General features: G+C 42.1%; 2 protein-coding genes across 5 annotated transcripts in view; one reads left to right on the top strand and one right to left on the bottom strand.

Annotated features, from left to right (window-relative positions):
- ZNF277 (zinc finger protein 277) overlaps positions 1–3,944 on the bottom strand; it is a 118,915-nt gene extending 114,971 nt beyond the window's left edge. Inside the window, exon 1 of one of the 3 annotated variants that reach the window (XM_081244672.1) lies at positions 3,823–3,944. In XM_081244672.1, coding sequence (XP_081100798.1) covers positions 3,823–3,913 — 91 coding nt within the window. In that variant the 5' untranslated portion in view covers positions 3,914–3,944. The remainder of the gene's footprint in view (positions 1–3,822) is intronic. The other 2 variants (XM_081244673.1, XM_081244674.1) reach the window with 2 other exon arrangements.
- Positions 3,945–4,213: 269 nt separating this feature from the next.
- Positions 4,214–23,974, top strand: part of DOCK4 (dedicator of cytokinesis 4) — a 487,691-nt gene continuing 467,930 nt past the window's right edge. For both annotated transcript variants that reach the window (XM_081243754.1, XM_081243753.1), the window contains exon 1: positions 4,214–4,542. In XM_081243754.1, the coding sequence (XP_081099880.1) occupies positions 4,506–4,542 (37 nt within the window). In that variant the 5' untranslated portion in view covers positions 4,214–4,505. The remainder of the gene's footprint in view (positions 4,543–23,974) is intronic.

Genomic DNA, 23,974 nt, shown 5'->3' with positions numbered 1-23,974 from the left:
GATATGGTGTAAGTGTGATAGTGGAGATTTGGGAGGGGAAGCAGGGTGACTGAAGATGAAGCTGGATAAGTAGATTGGAACCTAAATGCAACACGTTAGAGTTACACTGAAGATTTGAAGTGAAGATCCATGAATACATTTGAATTTTGGAAGGTGGAATAAGAAAGGGGAAATCAAGAGTCAGTGAGATCAGGGCTTCCCTGGTGGCGCAGAAGTTAAGAGTCCGCCTGCCACAGGTTGGAGCCCTGGTCTGGGAGGATCCCACATGCGGCAGAGCAACTAAGCCCCTGCGCCACGGCTGCTGAGCCTGCGCTCTAGAGCCCGTGAGCCTCAATTACTGAGGCCTGCGTGCCTAGAGACCCTGCTCCGCAGTGAGAAGCCACCGCAATGAGAGGCCCACGCACCGCAACGAAGAGTGGCTCCCTGTCGCCGCAACTAGAGAAAAGCCCACGCGCAGCAAAGAAGACCCAATGCACCAGGAAAAAAAAAAAAAAGTCATTGAGATCAATAGGAAGGTTTTGCAATCATCCAGGCTAGAATTCAGTTCTGGTCAAACATTTATTAAACACTGACGAGGTGCCAAGAACAGGGTCAAGCAGACAAAATAAACGACACGGTTTTGGTCCCCAAGAGTACAGTTTGGAGCGTGGGGACACAGGTAATTCAGCAGCAACGGTGAGGGTTAGAAACAGAATAGTGGCTACTTGAAGAGATGGAGAGAAAGAACAGATTCAAAAGATTCTTTCAGGCACAGGAAAATAAGGCGTGGTAGCTGATCAGATTCAGGACCTGAGGGCAAGATAGGAATCAAGGGTGCTTCCTCGGTTTCTATAAAAGGCTTGATGCCATTTATCAAAATAGGAAATACAAGAATGAGGAGTTGACGCCACCTGCTATCCCCATTTCTTCTAGAGACATCACAAATGAATTAATAAGGTCTCCAGACGAAAAGCTTTATAAATCCAAAGAGGCACTACCATGATCATCATCTACTGGACATGCATTTGTAGGGAAAAAAGTTGACTCTGTCAGAGTACTACAATATGGAAGCACAGGTTAACACTGTCGGACGAAATCACTGCCATCAGAAAAATTTCCCCAGTAACATCCCCAAATGTGAGAAATGTTGAGTCTGTTACCTGTTCTTAATTTTAGGGGACAATATGAAATCCTAGTTACCGTTCAAATGTTTGGAAAGCAAGGGCTTCCCTGAGAGATGGAGCCTCAGGAAGCCTGGCACACAGACCTCAGGGAAGGCGTACCTGCCTGCATACTGTCCAGTGACTCATTCTAGCAGAAATCTTGTAGAATTGCACAGATTTCTATAAAAAGACTCCCTAGTCCCTTCTGTCCCAGAATATTAAACACACAGATTGACATTTTAATTAGAATTAGAGGGAAACCTCTTAAAAGAGGCAGTTTTCAAGAAATTAATGATTTTACAGGGAAAGACATACTTGATAGCTGAAGTGGCTGCTTAACAAAAAATATGAATATGCATACTTTTAACATCATTATTTCCACCCATAATTTGTATCACACTTTGCAGGCTTTGAAAAGAATGTGGATAAAGTCACAGAATGATACATAGGTTATTAAGGGAATTTTTTTTTTTAATTTTTAAATTTAATTAATTTTTTTATATAGCAGGTTCCTATTAGTTATCCATTTTATACTTATTAGTGTATATATGTATTAAGGGAATTTTTAATGACAACTTTACCTTGTAAGAATGACATAAAAATCAGCCATTAAGCTCTCCCATTGATTGCTACAAATTACTGAGAATACTGATTCTCACTAATCACTGATGGGCAGTTCTGAACCCGGGTGAGGAATTTTTTTGTTACAGATACAGCAAATTCACTGCTCAATACTTCTGTTGAAAACAAACTGCAACCTAAAATTATGCTTTCTATCAGTTACTCAATTCAATCTAATGGTCATCTAAACACTGATCCTGAATTAATACTGGTCATCCCAGCTTGGTAATTATATGGAGAAAAGGACACTCATATTATTACTGGTAGGAATGTCTACACACACCCGTTAAGAGGAAAATGTGACATCACAATTTTAAACATGTGTCACCTTTGACCAAATTCCTCAAGAAATACACACCCCGTGGACAAGGATATGTATATAAAGCTGTTCACTACATCACTGAAAAACTAAAGCTACACTATATGTTCATTAACAGAGGAATGGTTAAAGTATGGGACGTCCATATTACGGAATACTATGGGCACAGTCCTTAAATAGAATTAACAAATATACTCATAGGGAAGGCTGTCTATAGTAGAACATTGGGAGAAAGACGGTGGCAGATCTTTAAGCTTACATAGAATGATCCCTTTTGATTAAAAAAAAATCAAAACCATACAGATGTGTGTCATATATAAAATTTATTAGAAAAAGCAAACACCAAACTCCCAAGAGTTGTTACTTTGGGAGTGGGACTGTGTGTGGTGCAGGAACTTTCATTTTTTTTACCTTACACATCTCTGAATGGTTTGAACTGTTTATGATGAAAAGTTTTATAATTTTAAAGTAACTAATGATATTTAAAAGTTATATAATGTTTTTGAAAGGCATACCCAATTTTCTTTTTTATGAGTTAATCTGTGAGATAAATTCACCAAAGATTTCACCCTCAAATGTTAAACTGGTGGCCCTCTGGTACTTTGAGAATATGGAAAACCTTTAGCATGTTACTACAAGATAAGAGTTGACTATATGGCCAACCCCAAAATGAACTGTTTAGGGTGTGAATATAACACAATATTTAAGTATGGAGCTTAGCCAAAGATTTCTTTGGTAGAGGTACTGAAATAATTTCAAAGCTAGGGGTTCCACTGATAGGAAGTGGGAAGAAATCTCTGTGCTAAGACAAAATGTCAATTTAACCATGAAAGCAAAAACAAAGAAATAAATTTTTAAAAACCCCAACAAGTACGGAGAACCAAATTTAAGCCCCAAACCATGTCCATTAGAAAAAGACAACTAGCTGTGTTACATGATCAAATCAAAAAAGAAGAGAGTGGGATGGGGATAGACAGACTAAAGGTAAAAGAATGGAACTAGGAATTCTAAAGAAAACCCCCCAGCAGCTTTCAAAGTGTGATTTTTGCTCTCTACATTGCAACTTAAAAGTCAAGTGAAGCCGAAGTAGCTGTGATGATCTTCTCTGGAACCATGACTGCAAATTAACACTTCCCTTCCTCTCGTTCTAAGGACCCAGTGTGGGAAGATCTCCCAGGCTCCACGTTCAATCCTGGAGAACGCCCGGGGCAGTCAACGAGCGAGGGGGTAAACTGTGAGAGCCACACACACTTTCCCTTCAGAGGCTACAGTAGCCAGCAGTTGAGAAAATCTGTAAAGTGGATAGCAGCGACCAACCAGTCTGCAACTGGAAATCCACCCGAACCCAAATAAAACCTATCTCCCGAGGCCAAACCAAGCAAACCGAGGCAGGAGTAGGGTACTGGCGAGGAAAAAGAGTGGCTAATCCCAGAGTTACAATAACCCACGCACGAACGTGACATGACCCACGCCCACTCGGCAGCGAGCGCAAAGGTGGGAGCTCCAAACGTGGGGCAGACGCCCAGGGAACTTCCCTGGCTGCGGAAGCTATGGCATCCCATTTTCTCTTCCCTCCCAGACAGCCCCCAACAACTAGCCGCCTCCGACCCCACCCCATCCCGCTGGGCCCTGCCCGAGGTTCCCTCGTGCTCAGGTGGCCTTAGAGCTAGGGTCCGCCCATCAGTCAGCGGCACTCCAGGTCGGAGAGAAAGGAAGACACTTCAGAGGCACCGTACTCACCCTCATAACTGACACCCCCAGTTCCGCCACGGTTGCCATCACCGTCCTCCTCTCCTTGGGTAGCAGCCCCCTGTGTCTTGGGAGCAGCCATTACGTGGCTGAGGAAAAAAAGGAGGGGCTGCGGACAGGCGCGGAACCAATGGAAACGTGATTGGAAATGAACTCCCCATCGACGCGGCGTCTCCTCCACTCCCACGCCGCGCCGTCACTATCTGGGCCAATAGGACGTGGCGAGCGGAACGTATCCCCGCCCCCAGCCGCTAATTCCCCGCCTCCTTCCGGGATGGAGTGGCCCAGAACTACAACTCCCAGGATGCTGCGGGGGCGCTAGGCAGGGAGGGCTGGAAGAGGCGCTGGCGGGAGGGGGTGCGCCCGAGAGTGCCCCGGCGTGTTCGCTTAGTTCAGTGAATCAGAACAATGACTGCGCCTCCGGGTCCCCGGGAGCGCGTCGGAGGACTGTGAATAGCTGCCGCCGGGAGAGCGGCGGGTGGCGCAGCCTCGGCCGCGCGGTGTCAACGCCGGGCTCGGGAGCCTCCAGCGCAGACCTTGCCCAGCGCCTGCAGCCCGCGCGGAGCCGCCGGGCTCCAGCGCTGCAACCGCTACTCGGGAGCTGTGCATTGTTGTGAGTTGGAGAAGGGGCGCGGGGATTCCAAAGCCCGAAGACCCCGGACCCCTCTCTAGCCATGTGGATACCTACGGAGCACGAGAAATACGGCGTGGGTGAGTCTCAGCTGGGCGAACTTTTATTCCGCTCTGGCCAGAGCGTGTGCGTATTTCGCGTCCTTGCCCCCGCGCCCCTCTCTCTCCACCCGGCTGGAAATGCCTAATCCTAGCATCGCGCTGCGGGTTCGGGGCTTTGCCCAGCCAGCTCCGGGCAGAGGGGTGCGCGCCGGGGTCTCGCGCGTTAACACCGGATGGAAGCTCCAGGCACTGGCTCCCGGAGGGAGCGCTCGGACGGCTGAGGGGAGCGCGCCGCCAGTCCGCCTGCTGCGGGCTCTGCCTGCGGAGTTCGGAGTGGCGACGGGGCGTGTGTATGTCAAGTTGGAAGAGGAGGACGAACGGCGTTCCTCTCCCTCCTTTTCCTTTTTCCCCAAAGACGGCAAGGGCTGTGACGATTTCCCAGGGTGGAAAGGGAGGCAACAACAGTCGCGTAGAGAGAACATCCCCAAAACAGAAGGGAGGCGCAAAACCTTCTCTCTGCCTCCCTTCAACATTCCCGGAGAGCGGAATGTGGCACCGTCCTCAAAAGAGCCGCTCTGACAGAGTCCGGCCCGAGCCTCCCTCCTCCCTTCCATCCCGGGTTACCGAGTGTGTGTTGAGGGGCGGGGGGAAATTGGTAAATTTCAACATCTGCGGAGCTCTGCTCTTTGGTCTTTGGAGGGGAACGGGTATTTCAGCAATGTTTTTACTTCTGACCACCCTCTCTGCCCGGGGTGAGCCCGGTTGGGGGGTGGGGTGGTGGAGGACAGCTGTGGAGTGTTAATGGGGAGAGGGAATCGGAAAGCTTGGGTCTTCGAGGCAAGGAGACAGCTCTTAGGAAAGGACTACCCAGACACTGGTGTTTGGAGGAAAAGGAGCAGGGTAGCGCTCGCTCTTCTGGGCAAAGGTGAACAACAAAGGACATTAATGTTGACTGATGAATACAGGAGTCTCCCTTCCTTTCCCTCCTTTCATTTCAGGCCGATTACAGTTCCCGTTTTTGTTGTTTGGTTTCAGCTGAGTCGCCCCTTGGCAGTTACTCCTTTCAGGTTGAGACTATTAAGCCAGGCTCTCTGACAAGCCTGCAGCAGCCAAATGCAATTATAACCTCTCAGAAGGTTTAACAGAGAGAAAGCATTATGGATTTTACTAACAATCTCTATTTCCTATAATGCCCCGTCCTGCTGATTGGTGTACTTTTTTTTTAATTGGGTGTAGATCTAGTGGTTTAGATGATGTGTAGGTATCTGCTTATGCTCTAAATTCATTTTCCTGTAATTTAAAAAATCTGGAAAGCCTTTCCAGGGAGTCATAGTTACAGGGAATTTTTTTTTTCTTCTAACTTTGCCCGGGGATAGGACTTTGGAGTCCCCTGAAAGGTTTAAACAAAGTCATTCCTGTATATTACATTAGCTTTCTTTCTGGATTTTGACTGGCTAGCAAGACAATAGTTTGTCCAGGACCCACCTTTGGGGAAGGGTTCCACCTTTCCCTCTCTTTGAAGTGTGAGGGGAGCCTTTGCCAGGCACTCTACTGGCAAGGAGTAGATGTTTCCTTCTCTTCACTCACCCCTTTTTTGGAGTAGATTACCCCTGGCTAGGAAAAGACATTGCCTTTGCTGAACTGGTGAGGACCTGGAGTGTTCCCTTGTCACCGGGTTATCACTCAGTGCAGGAAGCACAGACACATTCCAGCAACACTGTCCCGCTTGGAGTTGATCCCAGATGTTGCTTTCTTCCAAGTGTTAAATTATACAGATTATGGATGGGATTTACTTTCTTGATTTCTTTATGTGCCAGGTCACAGCTGGGGTGCTGGTATCGATTAGTTCTTCTCTCACCTTTCTTTGCAAGCTGTGGGCAGAAGATTAAAACATACTCTGGGATTTCCTGGAATGGCAAACTGGATGTTATCACTCAAGTGTTTTGGGCTGCAGCAGACACCTCGCCTTTGGGTGGCTGTGATTTGGTTGCAGAGTAGGGGAGGCGGAAGGATGAGCACACATTTGGAAAAAGGTTGAGTGACATGAGTGGCGAAAGCAGGGGGGTTGTCTGTTGTGCTCATTTATACAATATCACACATAACATGGAATGTTAACCATCTTTTATTATTAATTTTTGAGCATTTGGCTTATGAAATGCTTAGCTGTTTTTTAGAATCCATCTGTTGGGTGTGTGTGTGTGTGTGTGTGTGGTGAAAATTTTGCTAGGATTCTTATGTGTGTACTTTCTCACCACGGAGAGCACTATTTGTAGCTGCCTATGCTGCAAGTTGTTATTGATTTATTTATTTTTATAAACTTGGTTAGTGTATGTGCTTTTCTTGTCTAGTTTTTTATAAATACTAAGGAAAAGATATTTTATGGGCACAATGTTTGGTTGATATCAGGTGCAGTAGTAATTCACTTTCCTCATTCTTTGAAATAAATTGGTCTTTGTGAATTTTTTTTTTTTTTTTTTTTTTTGTGGTATGCGGGCCTCTCACTGTTGTGGCCTCTCCCCGTTGCGGAGCACAGGCTTCGGATGCGCAGGCTCAGCGGCCATGGCTCACGGGCCCAGCCGCTCCGCGGCATGTGGGATCTTCCTGGACCGAGGCCCGAACCCGTGTCCCCTTCATTGGCAGGCGGACTCTCAACCACTGCGCCACCAGGGAAGCCCGGTCTTTGTCACTTTGAGTGCCTGAAGTTTCCATGTAAATTGTATATTTCTAATATACTTCTTATCTACCATCAATTATGTATGAGATAATTATGTGTCTTTATATATTAGTGTTTCAGTTTCAAGCAACATATTGTAAACATGGATAAAATGACTTAAATTTCATACCTGTAGTAAGGTGTACTAGAGATAGAAATTCCTTTTCAAACCTGATGTGTGGGCACTATCTCCTCCATTTAACTGATGAATAGTCTTAAAACAATGTGTACATAGTCATATACCTAAGTGTTCTAAGGAATTAGACAGGTATAGTGATAAAGCTAGAGTCCTGAGTGATAGGGAGCCTTGTTTTTTTAAAAACATGTTAGTAGGCACAATGATAGGCATATTTTATCTTCGAAGATTCTGTTTAGCTTTTGGTCTTAGTCTAGACAATGCTGCCAGCTGTGTGACCTTAGGTAAGTCGCTTAACTTTTCAGGGTCTCAACATCATGGTCAAATGATATCCAAGGTCCTTCCCAGTACTTATTCTGTAGAGCTCTTCCAAACAAGTGTGTCCTTTGGTAAGAAAGACATTTCTATTGTGTCAAGATTGTTATGAGAAAGACACTTTTGCTGTGACACATCCCACATGGTTTTCAACTAAGATCACAGGTAAGCAAACTACCTGGCAAGCTGCCAGAACCAAGGTGATGGTTGCTTGATTTTTCAGTCTGTTGGATTGTCCAGCAGGAACTCCGTGGGCAATGACTAAAGCATTCTTGGTCACCTCTTCACAACTTTCCTCAGGCCCACTGTCTGCCTTCTGCCTGTCCTCATCTGTCATACCCTCTGTTCCCTCCCTTAAAGTGGTGGGAATTAGTCACAGAGAGAGTTAGGACCATTGCAGATCTGTTTCTACATGCATTTGCTCAGCAGGCATTCATGCAGCATTCCCAGGTGAGCCAGTAGCCTTACTGAGCTGCAAACTGCTCCTCTACATCCAGTCAGATGTTTTACATGTGTGAATCCAGTTAAGCTTAGAGGGGGAATATGGGCTGGATTGATCACTGCAAAAATCCATGCGGCTTACAAGAAACAAAACTCAGAACAAGCTGATCTGAAGGTCATGGATGTCATTTAAAAAATGAATTATAATAGTACCAGTATCACTGAGTACTCACAAACATTCCTGTCCTCCATTTATCCTGAAGTGCTTTTTGAACTCATCCAAGTAGGAATTCTGTTCCTTTTTAAAGCCCCTTCTATTTTTAGGGGGAGAGGTACCACCTCTTATTTACACAGGATCTTTAGAATGTCTTTTCCTTCAGAAGCATGCTTTAATGGTAGCCTGTGTGGGAGAGTTATGAGGGAGTGTACCTTTCCTCTTAGCTGTTTTCAGTTTGTTAGCTAGCAGCCTTAAAATGTTTCCTATTTGTGGTACTGTGATTTGTGCAGATAACATGTGTAGCTAGATAAAGATGTGCTGCCTGGAATTGTTTGTGGCATTTAGAGCCTGGCACAGGATTCTAAACTTTCAGTGAGAAGCAAAGAGGAGTGATTTATACCTCCAAGTAAAGTACCATTGAAGGGCTGTGCAGACAGTGGGATGGCAGCTGACATTCTTGATCTGGCATCCTGTGGGAATAGCCTATAAACGTTTCCCCCTTTTGGTCATTCTCCTAAGTGATGATTCTTTCATGAGGCCCCACAGTAACACAGAGATGCTGCCTTTCTTCTTTAGTCTTTTTTTTTCCCCCAGAGGCTGTATGGTAAATACTACAAAGGAGTTAATAAAAATTTCAAGAAACTTAAGGCTTTCCTGTCTCTAGTTCCGTTTCTTAGGAGACTACATTTTCAGAATTATCTTTGTTACAGTATGTCCAAATTTCTAGCATAGTGACTTTATGCTGTTAGCATATATAACAGAGAAACATTAAACTCTAAGGAAACCCAACCAAGATGCTATAACCTTACCATATTAATACAATGTTTTATAGGTAAAAAAATGTTGTGAAATTATTTTACTTGGATCTGCTCTCTGAAGTAGAATGATAACTTCCATTTAAGACATGAGGAAACAACTTCACAGAAGTTAAGTGACTTACAGGCATACCTTGGAGATATTGCGCATTCGGTTCCAGACCATTACAATAAAACGAATTATCACATAAAGCAAGTCACACAAATTTTTTGGTTTCCCAGTGCATATAAAAGTTATGTTTACACTATACTGTAGTCTATTGAGAATGCAATAGCATTATGTTTAAAAAACAATGTACATACCTAATTTAAAAATACCTTATTGCTAAAAAAACAAAAATGCAAACCATCATTGCAGGGTGGCTACAAACCTTCAACTTGTACAAAAAAAAAAAAATGCAGTAACTGGGAAGCACAATAAAATAAGATATGCCTGTACTCTAGATAGTGGCTTTTAATCTTGTTTAGCTGTCATCCATAATAGGAAATACATTTTATTTCCTGACACCACCAACACCACCCCCACACATGTATAAGTGAAACAATATTTGCTCATACTTTCTGTGATGTTCTATTCTTTTTCATTTAAAAATATATATACAAATATCAAATCATTATGTTGTATACCTGAAGCTAATATAATGTGTGTCAATTATACCTCAATAAAATAAATTTATTTATAAACTTAAAAAAAATAGGTTGTCATTAACGTAATGACTCATTAATGGGTCCTGACCCATAGTTTGAAAAGCACTGCTCTAGATACCACATTTGTGAAACAGGAAGGACTGGAACTTAGACCTTGTTGGGTTTCTAGTTAAGTTCATTCATGGTGTTGTTGTTGCTTTTTGACAAATATGTATTTGTGTTTATTTTAACTTAAACTTTAATCATACTTTTTTCTTTCAATATAAGTCAAAATCTGTCTTTTTATATAATATTTCTCATTTACAATGGAACAAGTATACAGAGCCATCAGATACATTGTATAAATTGTCTCTTTAACGTTACATGTGTCTTTCTACTAGGACCTTTTTGACAAGGGCTGGGATCAACTGCATAAAGACCAATTTTGGATTTTTCTGTATAATTTCCTTTGACAGTGATCTCTGGCCACTATAGCAGAAGAATAAATATAATAGATCTAATGAGCTTGCCAATTGTAGGGTTACCAGCACCATTCTTTTCTACTCTTTTACATATTGTTGACCACTAGTAGAAGAAACAAGGCAGCTCGTGTAACTTGTTTTCTTAAAAATCTAAACTGGTAAGCTTATTTGGTCCGAGTATATATAATATTAAAGAATAAAGAAGTAAAGTTCCTCAAGCCTATTTTTATTTAAGCAATTTAAATGTACTTAAGGAACAACTGTTTTACTTTCTGACATTTAAAAAAAATGTGTGCTAAGATACACTGGATATCTACTAAGTAAATAAGAATCACCAAGAATAGTGCTAATGCCTTTTGGTGACAAAGTTGCAGTAAAACTGATATGCATTACCCTGCTGGTTGTATTGAATATTAATGTGATCCTTTTGGAAATGAATGTATGTATCTAATAGCCTTTGTGGAGCACTCTCTATTTGCCAAGCATAGTTCTGAGAGCTTGTCATGTGTTCTCTGTCTAATCCTCGTGACAGCTCCATGAGGAAAGTTTCAGTTATCACTCACATTTTACAGGAAACTGAGTCATAGAGAGGTTAGGTAACTTGTCTGAGGTCACACAGAAATGGTGGAACTAGGATTGGAATGCAAAAAGTTTTAGACTGAGCCTGCTCCCTTAGCCACTATTCTGTATTGCCTAACATGACAGTCATTAGGAGGTGTTTGAGTCAGTAATCCCACCCCCCAAAGTTTACATGAAAAAAAAATCAATAGGGACACAACACTTTATGCACAGAGTTATTCCTTGCCATGTTGTCTGTGAAACAACAACAATTCCAATACAGGAATACTTTAATCACTTCTTATTATCAGCACAGCAGGGTATTTATAGTCAAGAAATGGAATAATTCCATAAATAATGCTATTTCTGAAATACATTCCAGGTATGTAGTGTCAGGTGACAAAATAAATCAAAGGAAATACAGACAGTGATTGAAACTACATAAAATGTGTAGCATTATAGAGAAGATGTAGTTAATGTGTAGCATACAGAGAGGATGTAATTAATGCACAGATGAGAATTGTTAGACTATAAAGATTACCAGCAAATTCTTTTTTTAGGAATTCCTTTTGGTTGGAGATATGAGCAATATTCACACATATTGTTGCTTTTGGATGACAGGGGTGGCATAAAAATGGTCTAAGAGAGATTATTGCGGTAGATGAGGTGAGAGATAAGTACCTGAACCCGGTGAGCCATGCTGCATGGTGAAATGTGGATAATCTAAGATGTTTAGGAGATGGAAACAACAGTAATTGGTTGGGAGGAGTTATGGAAAGGAGGAAATTTAGTGTCTTCCTGGTTTCCAGCTTGAACAACTGGGTAAATATAGGTGCTGTTCAACAACAGAGACGCTTTTGTAGGTGGGGAAGGTTTATGGTGTAAGATTAAGAGTTTGTGATGGCCTAGAGTTGTCCATACTCATCAAACATTCAGGTGGCGATATCTGCATAGACAGGAATAGGATATCACTCTGGAGCAAAGGAGAGAAGTTCTAGACTAAAGACCATGATTAGAGAGTCATTTGGTTTGTGTGTGATGACTGAAGTGATCCACTTTATTAATTGTATTGACTTTGATTATGTAGTCAGCTTGTCTAAGTTTTAAAGTGACAGGTCCTAACTTTTCAAAGCTCAGTCATCTTGAAGCACTTTATTAATATGGGTATGGGGACTGTAAAATAAGAAATATTAGCTGTCCATGTGGAGTTGGTAGGAAACTAGATTTTATGGTCTTTTCTTGCTTCCCATTAGTGCATTGCCTGGTTAAGGCATAAGTTATTTCTATTTCTGTGACAGTTCTCTCCCAAGCAAATGTCTCATGCCAGATTGTGCATGTGTGTGAGATTTCCCCAACATAATGTTGAAAAACAGAAACCACAAATAATATTTCAATAAGCAAGATTTATACATCCCTCAAACAGCATATAGGTGTATATACACATCCACAAATGGGAAAATGCTCAGATATCCAAAGCAATATATTTGTGCATACAGACTGTGTGTGTGTGTGTGTGTGTGTGTGTGTGTGTGTGTGTAGTAAATATGTAATAACTCTTAGGAACCCCAAGGTCAAATTTAGAATTCTTAAAGTTATACCACTGTACTCCTGAAAACTATGTGATTTTAAGTAAGGGATTCCAGCTTAAGATAACATTAGGCTCCCTTCCCCTAATATAGCCTGCATTACTTCCCACGGAAAGATCGATAAACGTACCCAAAGAGGCAAACATTGATAATATTAGAAATGAAGTCTGACAGAAAACCTATTGCCAAAATTCGGGAGGAATTTCTCCAAGGCAGGTGAAACTGCATTAATGAAAACTAATTGGTGGCTTCCCTCTGCTTTCCCTCATTAAGCAGAGCAGCTTCAGTGACCTCAGTGACCTGGACAGGAAGACCCGTTGCCCCTCCCCACTGTCACCACCTTCGAGGCCAGGTCAATACATTCAACTTGGTGTGTGTCCTTTACCGCCTGAGGCCTCTATGGTCCTTCTCGTTCCATCTCATCTTTGTATTTTCTTGAGAGATGACCAGTTGGAGAAACAACTGGCACCGGAAGGTGGGTGGTTGATTGAGTGGAAAGGAGTCTACGGAGAATACCATCTTGTCTTTGACAGGTGTACTGCGGTCTTCATAAAAAATGTGATTTTGTAGTCACCTTTGAAGTATGGCAGTGACAAAGCATGCTGGATTTTATAGTTTTGCTTGCAATCTATTGGTGACAGAGAAAGACATGGTAGGATAAGAGATAATCTTGTTTGAATTGCCAAAAACCATGGTCCATGGCACCTGATGACTTATCACTGGGAACTTGGCTTGGAGCTGTGCACTTCAACCAGGAAGGAAGACTTGTAAGTGGGACCAAACCCACACCTTTATTTTTAGCCCCATCCTTGGTACTGCAGAGAGGTTCAAGACCCAGGTTGCATCAGTCAGTGATCACATTTGTATCCCTATCGAAGAAGGAAAGCTGCTAAATCCAGAAACAGGCGTCTGTCACTCTGTAATGAACTAAACATGGCTGCTTCTCAGCTGGGGAGGAACAGGGAAAGCATGACATTCGTATGGGAGGCTTCGGGAAGCTGCCAGTTACACATGTGTATTTCTTTTCCACCCCCATTCGTGTCCCCTGTGTGTGTGCCAGAAAGAGAAGGTTGGTGGATGGAGGCTGGTGAGAACCCTTCTGGTTATGAAAGTCGCACATCTTCCTGGGTGAATTTGATAACCATTACTCCCCCAAGCTGTGAACTGTTTTGGTTTTTTTGGCTGCTCTGCACGGCATGTGGAATCTTAGTTCTCCGACCAGGGATAGAACCCACGCCCCTTGCATTAGAAGCTCGGAGTCTTAACCGCTGTACTGCCAGGGAAGTTCTAGTGAACCGTTTTCTTAACCAAACAATTTATTGTTCGATTTTATGAGAGTGTTAATTGGGCATTAATCTAAACATAAAGATCTCCTTGAAATCTTTAAGCAGAAATGTAGAGGTTTGGTTCTTTTTTTTTTTTTTTTTCCTCCAAAATGAAAGAATCCTGTCTGCCTTGGTGACTGGAGGTGAACATGTTTGGGAACATGGGCATGCATGTTTGTGAGGCAACTAAAAATAGCCCTAACCCAGGTTCCGGAGAAAACAGTACTCACTATCCTGGGGAGAGGAAAGAACCTGTTGACCTTTCTCCGAGGGTGTCCAGAGTTGGTTGAAGAGTCTGTAGGGCTGCCTTGTTAACAGGCTTAGGGTTTAGCCAGGCTCTCGAAGAAATAGGAAAATCCAAACATGCATAGGCAGTTCTGTAAAGACCCAAGAGAGGAGAAATATCTGAGATTTTTCTCCAGAAATCTGGATGATAAACACTAACGACAAGATAGGAGGAGTCCTATAAAACTCCACACACAGGTAAAAGTTTTTTTCAGGAAAATTATATTTGTATTAATTGCATCCTACATTTCATTTAATAGTCCAATCCATAGTTTATGTAAGTTGATTCAGAAAACCAACCATTTATGTTCTTGGCCCCAAGTTGGAAGAGGAAATATGTATAAATTATGTAAAAATTATGGTAATGAGTTTTAAAATGAGAAAATACTTATGAGAAGTGAAGAATTGGGATACAAAATTACATGTTGCAGTGTTGTTACAACCAGTTGTTACAGTTGAGAGGTGGCATTATTTTTTTATACTTTCTACTTTTTAATAATTTCCAAAAATAACATGAATTGCTTTTGTAATCAGAAATAATTACATAAACTCTTTTATAAACCAAGCTTTATTTCCTATGTAGAGTTCTCCTCTCAGGATTAGAGGTTAGACTGGTGGAAGTTGAGTCAGGAAGGCCTGAATTTCGTTTGTCATTAATTCCCAGGAAGTACTGTGTTCCAAAGTTTCAAAGTGGCTTTCCTTGCTATACCTGCTTGATTACTTGTGATGTTGCGGCTTTATTTCCCAGTAGTCACAAAGCTGTGTTTTCAGATGGCCGTGGGGTACAAATATTTGGAAAAGGGCCCTAATCCCTCTTTGAGAAAGAGCTTCAAACAAATCATCTAAGATAAAAATACTATTCTCTCCAAGAAGTGTTTGTTTAGAAGATGAATGTTGGTGTCACTGCTCACTTTCCATTGTCTGTAAACTCTGTCCAGTGAGACTGTGTGTCCTGGGATAATTTATGCAGGAGAAATTGATCAATGTAGAGAGTCAAGAACTTGAAGAGGTTTTATTTAGCAGTTATGAGGAATAACTGCTTATTTATGGGTGTCACGGATGGAATGTTTGTGTCCCTCCAGAATTCTTATGTTGAAGCTCTTGACCCCCAGACTGGCTGTATTTGAAGTAAGGAGGTAATTAAGTTGAATGAGGTCATAAGGATGGAGCCCTGTTCCAATTAGATTACTGTCCTTATAGGAAGAGACCCTAGAGAGCTTACTATCTCTCTTCAGGAACTCAAGCATGCACGTACCTAAGAAAGGGCATGTGAGGACAGAGTGAGAAGGCAGCTGTCTATAAGCCAGGGAAAGAGCCCTCACCAGAAACTGACCCTACTGGACCTTGATCTGGGACTTCCAGCCTCAAAAACTGTGAGAAAATAAATTTCTGCTGTTAAGCCACCCAGGCTATGGTATTTTATTATGGCAGCCTGAGCTGACTAATACAATGGACTAGAGCAGTTTTAGGCACTGTAGGAAGAGGAACGAAGAAAATAGAAGCAGAATCTTGAGCCTCTGTTTAATAGATGTAATCACTGTAGCCCCTGTCTATGGTCTGACATCTAACTAACTCTCTTGGTCCACCCTTGGAAGCACAGACTTAATTGAGTCAGTGTTTGATGTTGGTCATCTGCTGATAACTCCAGGAATATGTTTATTTGAATAATGGCATTTGTGCGAAGTTGCTCAAATCAATTTGGGTGCCTTCAAAGCAACCAATAGAAGTAGGGTCTTGAAATGAGTCATTTCTCCCTGCTACAATTATTTATGAGAAACTCGGGGTAATAGTTTTGACCATGTGGGTTAACATTTAGAATAGGTAGTTGAAGTTTTATTATACGGAAATTTGGTTGGAGACATCACTTTAGGTGTACTTCGTTTTTGAAAGGCCTGCCTGGGGAGTAAATGCCAAGTCCCTGAGGAGAATAAAGCAATATTGGGGGAATTTTTTGTCCATTTTCTGTCCTTAAGTATGCGTATCCTGGTAGGTAGTACATCCCTCTAAGAGTTTACTTGCATATTTTTTTTCCTAAGTGGTAAGTATAAAGGCATATCTAATGACACATTGGAAAAACTTATGTTGGGTGATTATTTATTGGGTATGCCTGCTGTCTATAAGGCATCATGCTAGCTTTTTGGGGGCACACGAAGAGGTGTAGAACTGAGTCCCTGGACAGGTGAAGAAGGTAGAAGTATTTCATAGTTTTCTATTTAATTTACACAACATTTTTTTCAAAGTAGGTGTTATCCTTTTTTTTTTTTAAATTTCACTTAGTAAGGCAGTATATAAACGTATCATAGAGAAATCAGTGTGAAGGTTAAGACATATTTTCCCTCAAGCTTTAAAAGGAAGATAAGGACTTGGGATGGTGATGCTATTCACTTGTGAGCCTGAGGAAATAGCCCTGAGGAGGGAGTGTCTCATATCCTGGAAAACTCAGAACTTGTCCAGAAGAATAGAGGTTTCATTTTTAAGATACTCCCCATGGAGTGAGTCACCAGCTGCTGAGATTGTCCAGGATAAACACCTGAGTGGAGTTGTACTTTAAATAGCTGGAAAACCTTCTTCTTCTTCCTACTGGGTAATTTCCGCCCCCATTCCCCCCACCCGCCCGCCGCCCCCCACCAACCCTGGATTCATTCCTGTCACCTGACCAGTGTTAAGTATCTTGGACAATGGATTGTCTTTTTTTGTGATTTCCTTCTAAGACTGGGCAGAGGAAGAAAGATGGATTCAATATTAACTAAGAGTGGCTAGGCAGAGGAAAAAACAGCCTTAAGATGAATGTTTACCAGGGGCTAGGCCTGTGTGATTGACCCCAGATATACGCACTGAAGCCTTAGCAAACCTAGAGAGAGTGAGTGATTTGTTCAAGGTGAGATTTGGACACATTATCTAGGTCTGAAGCCTGTGGCCCTGTCATAGTACCACACTCTTCTGCACACACAGGCCTATGGCCAGAATCTGGAGGCACAGCTTTGGGGCCTGTGGACAGTGGTGAAGAAATGGCTCACTATACTTTACTTTTTGAATAAGATGCTTGTATTAATTCCAGTATTATATGAAAGAAGTACCTTCATTGTCTTATATTTTTAATTTATTATTTTTTTTATTTTTTTATTTTATGTTTTTTTTTGCGGTACGTGGGCCTCTCACTGTTGTGGCCTCTCCCGTTGCGGAGCACAGGCTCTGGATGTGCAGGCTCAGTGGCCATGGCTCACAGGCCTAGCCGCTCCGCGACATGTGCGATCTTCCTGGACCGGGGCACGAACCCGTGTCCCCTGCATCGGCAGGCGGACTCTCAACCACTGCGCCACCAGGGAAGCCCCTTCATTGTCTTTTTACTTCAGCCTTAGTCTCTGGTGGTCATGGTCAGGCCCCTCATGTGCTGCCTGCATGTGGGTGAGGGATATGGAGCACAGCGGTGCTGGAGGGGTCATGAGGTGGGTCAGGAGATGGATGGGTACCAGAAGGGGTGGGGGGAATGGGGGGATGAGAGCCAAGGACCGAACAGGGCTGCATGACAGGGAGTAAAAATGTGCATCTGTGAATGAGGATGGACCTTGGCCAAGTGTGACCAGGACCAAGGAGGAACCCTGGAGAAAAATGCAAGTTCTCAGTGATGGGGGGACTAGAAGAAATAGCTAGAAGGGAGGGCCGACCAGCATTGATTGGAGCAGCCATGGAAACCCTAATCTCTGAGGCTGGTGGTTCTGATGTTGGAAGTCCTTGCTCTGCATGGACCTGGGCCCCATCCATGCTCAGGGAAGCCTCGTCCTGCAGGGCCAAGGATCCAATGCCATGGCAACCTGGGTGGACTGGGTTGGTACTTCTTGTATGATTACTGTGGTAGCCTCCTCATTTGTCTTCTACCTAGAGTCTCTTCTTTCTCTAGCACATGCCTTGCGTTGTAACCACAAGTGATCGTTTTTATAGAGCAACTTTGTTGATGTGCTTCATCTGAAAACACAAAAATACCTGTAATGTTTCCTTTGCAGTCAGGATAGAGTCCAAAGTCATTTCAAAGCACACCAGTCCCTTCCTAAATTGGCCCCTGACTGCAGTCCAGTCCCGTATCAGACAGTTCTTCCTCCTGCACCCTGTGCTCTATCCTAGGGAACCAGGTAGAGCCTTTCAGAGGTGCCATGCTGCTTCTGAACTCTCGGTCTCTGCACTTGCCGGAACTCTGCCTGGCCGGTCCATCCTCCTTTGCCATCTTTACCTGGAAAACCTAACCATGATGTCTCTTCTCTAAGAGTTTCCATATCTGACTCCTCCTGGCAGAAATGAAAACTGTTCTTTATTCCACATCTGCGCCCGCAGCTGCCTCTCTCAGGGCTCTTGTTACTACCATTTGAAACTGTCTACCTCTGCTACAGGCTTGTGAAGCCCTAGATGCTGTGCTGTCCAGCTTTGATTTCCTGCGGGGGTAATACAGAGCTAGCTTTTAATATGCTCAGTAAATCAATGAATCAATGAATCAATGGTATTCTAGTCCATTCAGGCTGCTATAACAACATACCACAGACTGGGTAGCTTATAAACAGAAATTTATTTTTCACAGTTCTGGAGGCTGGGGATCCAGCCTGGCCGGCTTCTGGTGAAGGCCCTCTTCCAGGTTGCAGACTTCTTGCTGTATCCTGACATGGTGGAAAGGATTAGGGAACTCTCTGGGGTCTCTTTTATAAGAGCATTGATCCCATTCATGAGGGCAGTGCCCTCATGACCTAAGCACCTCCCAAAGACCTCACCTCCTAATACCATCGCATTGGGCATTAGGATTTCAACATATAAATGTAGGGGGGAAACCGATCATTGAGACCATAGCCAGTGGGTTCCTTGGATGAGGGAGAAAGCTCTAAGCTCAGTGTGTTGTAGTTTTTTGTTAAGTTTATCTACCAGGTTGTCCAGACTGTATAAACCAGGCTTTGAGGACATGAGGTCAACCGGACTAGCCAGGGCCTACCCGCCACATCCTACTGGGCTGATCTAGAAGAAGACAAATATTTGTTAGAGCGAGAGAACTTGTCAAAAGTATATGAAATTACCTACAGAAATCCTGTAGCATATGGCATGGTTCTGTTTGTTCTGTGACTATATGAAGTTGGCATCCAAAAATCCAGATGGAGAATAAAAACCAGAAAGTTGTGAGTGCTATTTCATGAAGAAACCTACTGCTAATCACTAAACTCCATGAAGACAGGACTGGATTTTTTTTTTCTTTTGTACTTTCTGTTCTTAGGGTAATATTTACTACGTAAGAAATTGTAATTTATAATATAAAAATAAAATAAATTTTATTTGAGTCAGCATGGGCAGGTCTAAATTTTTAAGAGTGTTTATAAGTGAAGTCTTCACAATAGCATATGGCTCTTGGACTCCACTTAAAACACCAGATGTTCAGGCACATCTGTTTTTCACATGCTCTGGTCACCATGTACTGGTCAATTGTAGAAAATTTTCTGGCCAACAATGTATCTTAGACATTTTTAGCAAACTTCCTGCAAGTTTGGGGTGCATTTCCAACTTTTTAGTGATTCAACTTTGCAACAAAAGTTTCCTACCCCTGCTTTTTGAGAATAAGAGTATCCTGAGATTGCAAGGCAAGCTACTATCAAAAGACAGAAACAAAACTGCTACCAAATACACAATTAGCCATTGGCGAGAAACAGCATTTTTCAATTTACTGTGTGACCAAAACAAAATATAGAGATATGTGGCCTGCTGAAGAGATAGACTACAGTTGTCATTTATAGCTTCCCACTTTAAAAAAAAAAAAATATATATATATATATATATATTTATATATATATATATATTTATATATATTTATATATATATATATATATTTTTTTTTTTTTTTTGCGGTACGCGGGCCTCTCACTGTTGTGGCCTCTCCCGTTGTGGAGCACAGGCTCCGGACGCGCAGGCTCAGTGGTCATGCCTCACGGGCCCAGCCGCTCCGCAGCATGTGGGATCCTCCCGGACTGGGGCACGAACCCGTGTCCCCTGCATTGGCAGGCGGACTCTCAACCACTGCGCCACCAGGGAAGCCCCCACTTAAAATATTTGTTTTCATGTGAACAGTCTTATTCATTAGAACTTTTTATTAGAAGCCATCTGTCATACCCCACGTATGGTATTGCAGGATGTGCTCTGCACAAGGTGGCTGGATTTGGGAAAGTCTCTGCTAGGAAGGAGAGATGTCCTCTTTCTGATTTGCACAGTGGTGTGATATGGGCTCACAGGAACCCTGATCAGTGTCCTCACTGACTGATTTGATGCTGAGCAGATAAAAATTTGAAAATATAAATCGATTAGGATAAAATGCTGATTTTATTCATGTTAGATGTTGAGATTCTATCTAAGAGTTCATTAAAAGACAAAAAACAGGAAAACTTTACTGCAAAAACCAAAATTTGAAAACCATTGACATGGCAGAATGCCTTGAAATGAGACTGGAGGATCACAGGTAAATTTCTGTTACAGCGAGCTTTGAAATTCCTGTCAGAATTCTCCTGATCAGCTGATATCTTTCTGCTTTGAGTGGTGGTGAAGAGAAATCTTCTGGTTTGGGGTTATGAGTTGTAATGGAATTATTGTATTTTCCAGAGCACATATGCCATGTGGCACATTTTGCACCATTTATATTGATGTAATAAAGCTATTCATGTCTGAAAAAACCATTTGATACCATCATGCTATAAATTACCTATTTGAAAGGATTAACATAAGTTTATCTTATGAAAGTAAGAGCCTAGGGTTCTAATTTTGGTTCCTTCATAATAACTGTCTGAACTGTATGAAAGCATTTATCTCTTAGGGCCTTCTTAGGGCCTCTGTAAAATGAGAGTTGGATGAGGTGATTTCCAAGTTTCCTTGAAATTCTAAAATTCACTGTAAGTTAGAGATTTCCTTGGGCACTCCTCTGACTAGATATCAGTGGAACTGTCTTATTCTGTATCTGAAATGTTTTGGTTTGTGTTTAGGTAAATGAAGGTGAAGTGTGTGAGATATTTACCCTTTGTAGTGTTCTCTTCTGCCAGATAGTTTACTGCATTTGCAGCCTTGTGTGTTTGTTGATGCTCTTGGGCAATTCCCTATAGAATTTGGTTCTGTGAATTTTGGTAAGTGTTTATAAATATCATATAAAACCACTCTATTCCCCTAAGTCTTTCTATCCCTATTAAGGGATTGCCAAGGCTATTAACATATTCAAATGAATAAACTAAGCCCCATACTCCCTTTTTGAGTCACATTGTACCAATTCAAAGAAAGTCAATTTGTGAAAAGGGTCAGATTTGCAAATAATTTATTTCTGAAAAGCTTCTTTTCTTTTGCACATGTGAAAAAAAGAACTCAAGGATGGAAATACAATATTACACTTAGCTGTCAAAAGGAAAAGAATCATCTTAGATCTTATTCCACATTGAAATCATAGCACTCACAGACCACACTGTACAAGATTGGTCAGATTCTATCGACTGGTTGCGATTACTTCCCTAATTGGAAAAAATTAGGACTATTAATCATTGTGACACAAGGCAAAATGTCATCATGGCATGACAATCTTATTTTCCACCTGAGAAATGGTGGCTTCTAAGGGCAAAACCAAACCCTCCTTTCTCCACTTTCTCTTCCCATTTTCTTTCTGGCTGTAGCTCTGTGGAGTAGATCAGACAAAGACTTAAAAAAGCAGAGGGCACAGAAACAGAAGAAGAAAGCTTTCCTTCGTTTTGTATTCCACAGAAACATCTGTGAAAATGAAAATGGGGGAAGGGAAGGAAGATCTCACAAACCAAGGAAATGTGGCTATTGCATAGACATTTAAAATCATTGCAGGTAGCTAATTGACGGAGGTAAAGTCTTCTTAGGCATGGGGACATCAAAATGACTGAACTCTGAATTTTCATTTTATTCCTCCTGGATCCACTCAGAAGGGAAACGTTTTAAGCAATTTGCCAGGATTTTCTTATGAGGATAATAATTTTCTAGCTATAGAAGTAATTTTGGTTGTAACACATGAATTATTTTGGTGTTGAGTTTTGTAATTTCTTAGTGTTTTGGCATACTTAAAATTTACTTGGGCAATTGCTCATTGCACATTTTAAGCAGGATTTAACTGACAAGTGCTAGCCTATCTTGTGGTTAGCTTTTAAAAATATATATATTTTTCTCTGGGCATCAATATTAACTTGTATTAGCTTTTTTAAAAAAAGAGAAACAAATATAAACGTGTACAAAAATGTGTGATTAGATACCACCTCTTCGTCCCCTTACCACTTTTTTTTTTTAATAGTAATGACATTTTTGCTGGAAGATTTTTGTTTCTCTAATGTAAGCAACTTCTTTTATATGTCCCTGAAGTTCTGTCTCCCTTCACACAGAGCTCTTGCTACACTTTAAAGAGTATACTGACCTTTTTGGAGTTTTTAATCTCTCAAAGAAGGAAAATTATTATGACATATTTGTCATGATACTGCTGGGTTCTTTTTTTTTGAGTGTCTCATTAAGCACAATGGGAAGTTTCTTGCATTTATATTTTTACCTTAGTGCTAATGTTAATTTGGTGTCAAATTGTTGATGCAACCATATTTCGTGATGATATAGATGATTACAGGCAGTACCTTGCTTTTATAATAAGAGTATTTACTGAGCTCTTAGTATGTGTCAGGCATCATGCTAAGGTTGTGTACATGTTATTTCGTTTCATGCTCATGACAACTGCATGATGTGGGTGCTGTTCTTATTATTGCCTGTAATTTTACAAATGAGAAACTGAGGCACAGAAATGTTACAGCACCTGCCCAAGATCTCAAGGCTAATGAGGTGTGGAACTGTGATTTGCTGTCATGCCTTCACCGCTATGTCACAGTGTCTCCCTGGTCAGGTCTTTGTTGCTGATTTGTTTTGGTTTTGCTGGTGGTAGTGTAGGACTGGAGCATGTAAATTACCCTCAAGTTAAGCTGTCAACATAAGGCATAGTTATTACTGCAGCACTTAATTTTTTTTTTGTTGGAAACAGGCAGGTCCACTGGGATAAAGAGATGTAAGGTGACTCCTGCCACAGAGCCAAGGCTAGTGGTTGGACAGCCTGTGACTTTGAAACCTTTGCATTGGGTTCGGCCCTTGACCATTTGCTCCCTTTGAGAACCCCCATGATGTCCCAGAGAGGTTCTCCAGCCCAGCCCAGCCCAGCCCAGCCCAGCCCAGCCCATCACTGCTACAGGGCTCATCAGAAGTGTGGGCTGAGACTCAACCAATCAGGGAGTGTTTGCAGGAGCCTGGGGTCAGAGCATCCCTAAGTGTGCAGCTGAGATGGCCCCTCCATCAAAGTGATCCTTTCCCTCAGCTGCAGCCAGCAGTGGCAGGTACCCTCCCACCTTGTGGTAGTCGTCATTTGTCAGGTGCTGTATAAAAGATTAGGTGCCTCTTAGGAAAGGCAGTTTAGGACTATGTTGTCATAATGTGGGAAAGGCAGGTTAGGAAAATAGAATGCATGACAGTAGAGACCTTCTGGGGCTTTGGGTGGGGTCGGGGGGATCTGGGCAGTACCAGGGAAAACTAGCCATAAACCATCAAGCAAGGATTGTGGTCAGACTGAGTGTCTCTTTCATTTCAAGTGACTTTTGCCACAGATAGCCCTCTGAGGGTGTGACCCACGTTCCCACTCTCTTGTGAATTCACTGGGCCTGATAGATAGAAAATGACTTGACTGCTGAAATCATAACTTTCCTGTGTGTAGAATAATAATACCCCATTCCATTGATGTGGGACTTTTAACCATTTGTGGTGCTTTCTCACTTGTCCTTTTATATCCTTTCAGCCTCCTAGAACATGGCTAGGAGGGAGTTGTTCCTTTTTAAGGATGAGATGGTGAAGGCACAGCAAATGAAGTGACTAGTGGAGTGTAAATCAAATGTCACCGGTCAAGACAGCCCAGCTCTGCTGTTCATTTGAAGAACTAT

The sequence above is a fragment of the Mesoplodon bidens genome (assembly GCF_964165515.1).
Source record: "Mesoplodon bidens genome assembly, chromosome: 9".
Taxonomy (NCBI): domain Eukaryota; kingdom Metazoa; phylum Chordata; class Mammalia; order Artiodactyla; family Ziphiidae; genus Mesoplodon; species Mesoplodon bidens.
Note: the sequence above shows the minus strand (reverse complement) of the source record. Positions and strands in the feature narration are given on the sequence as shown.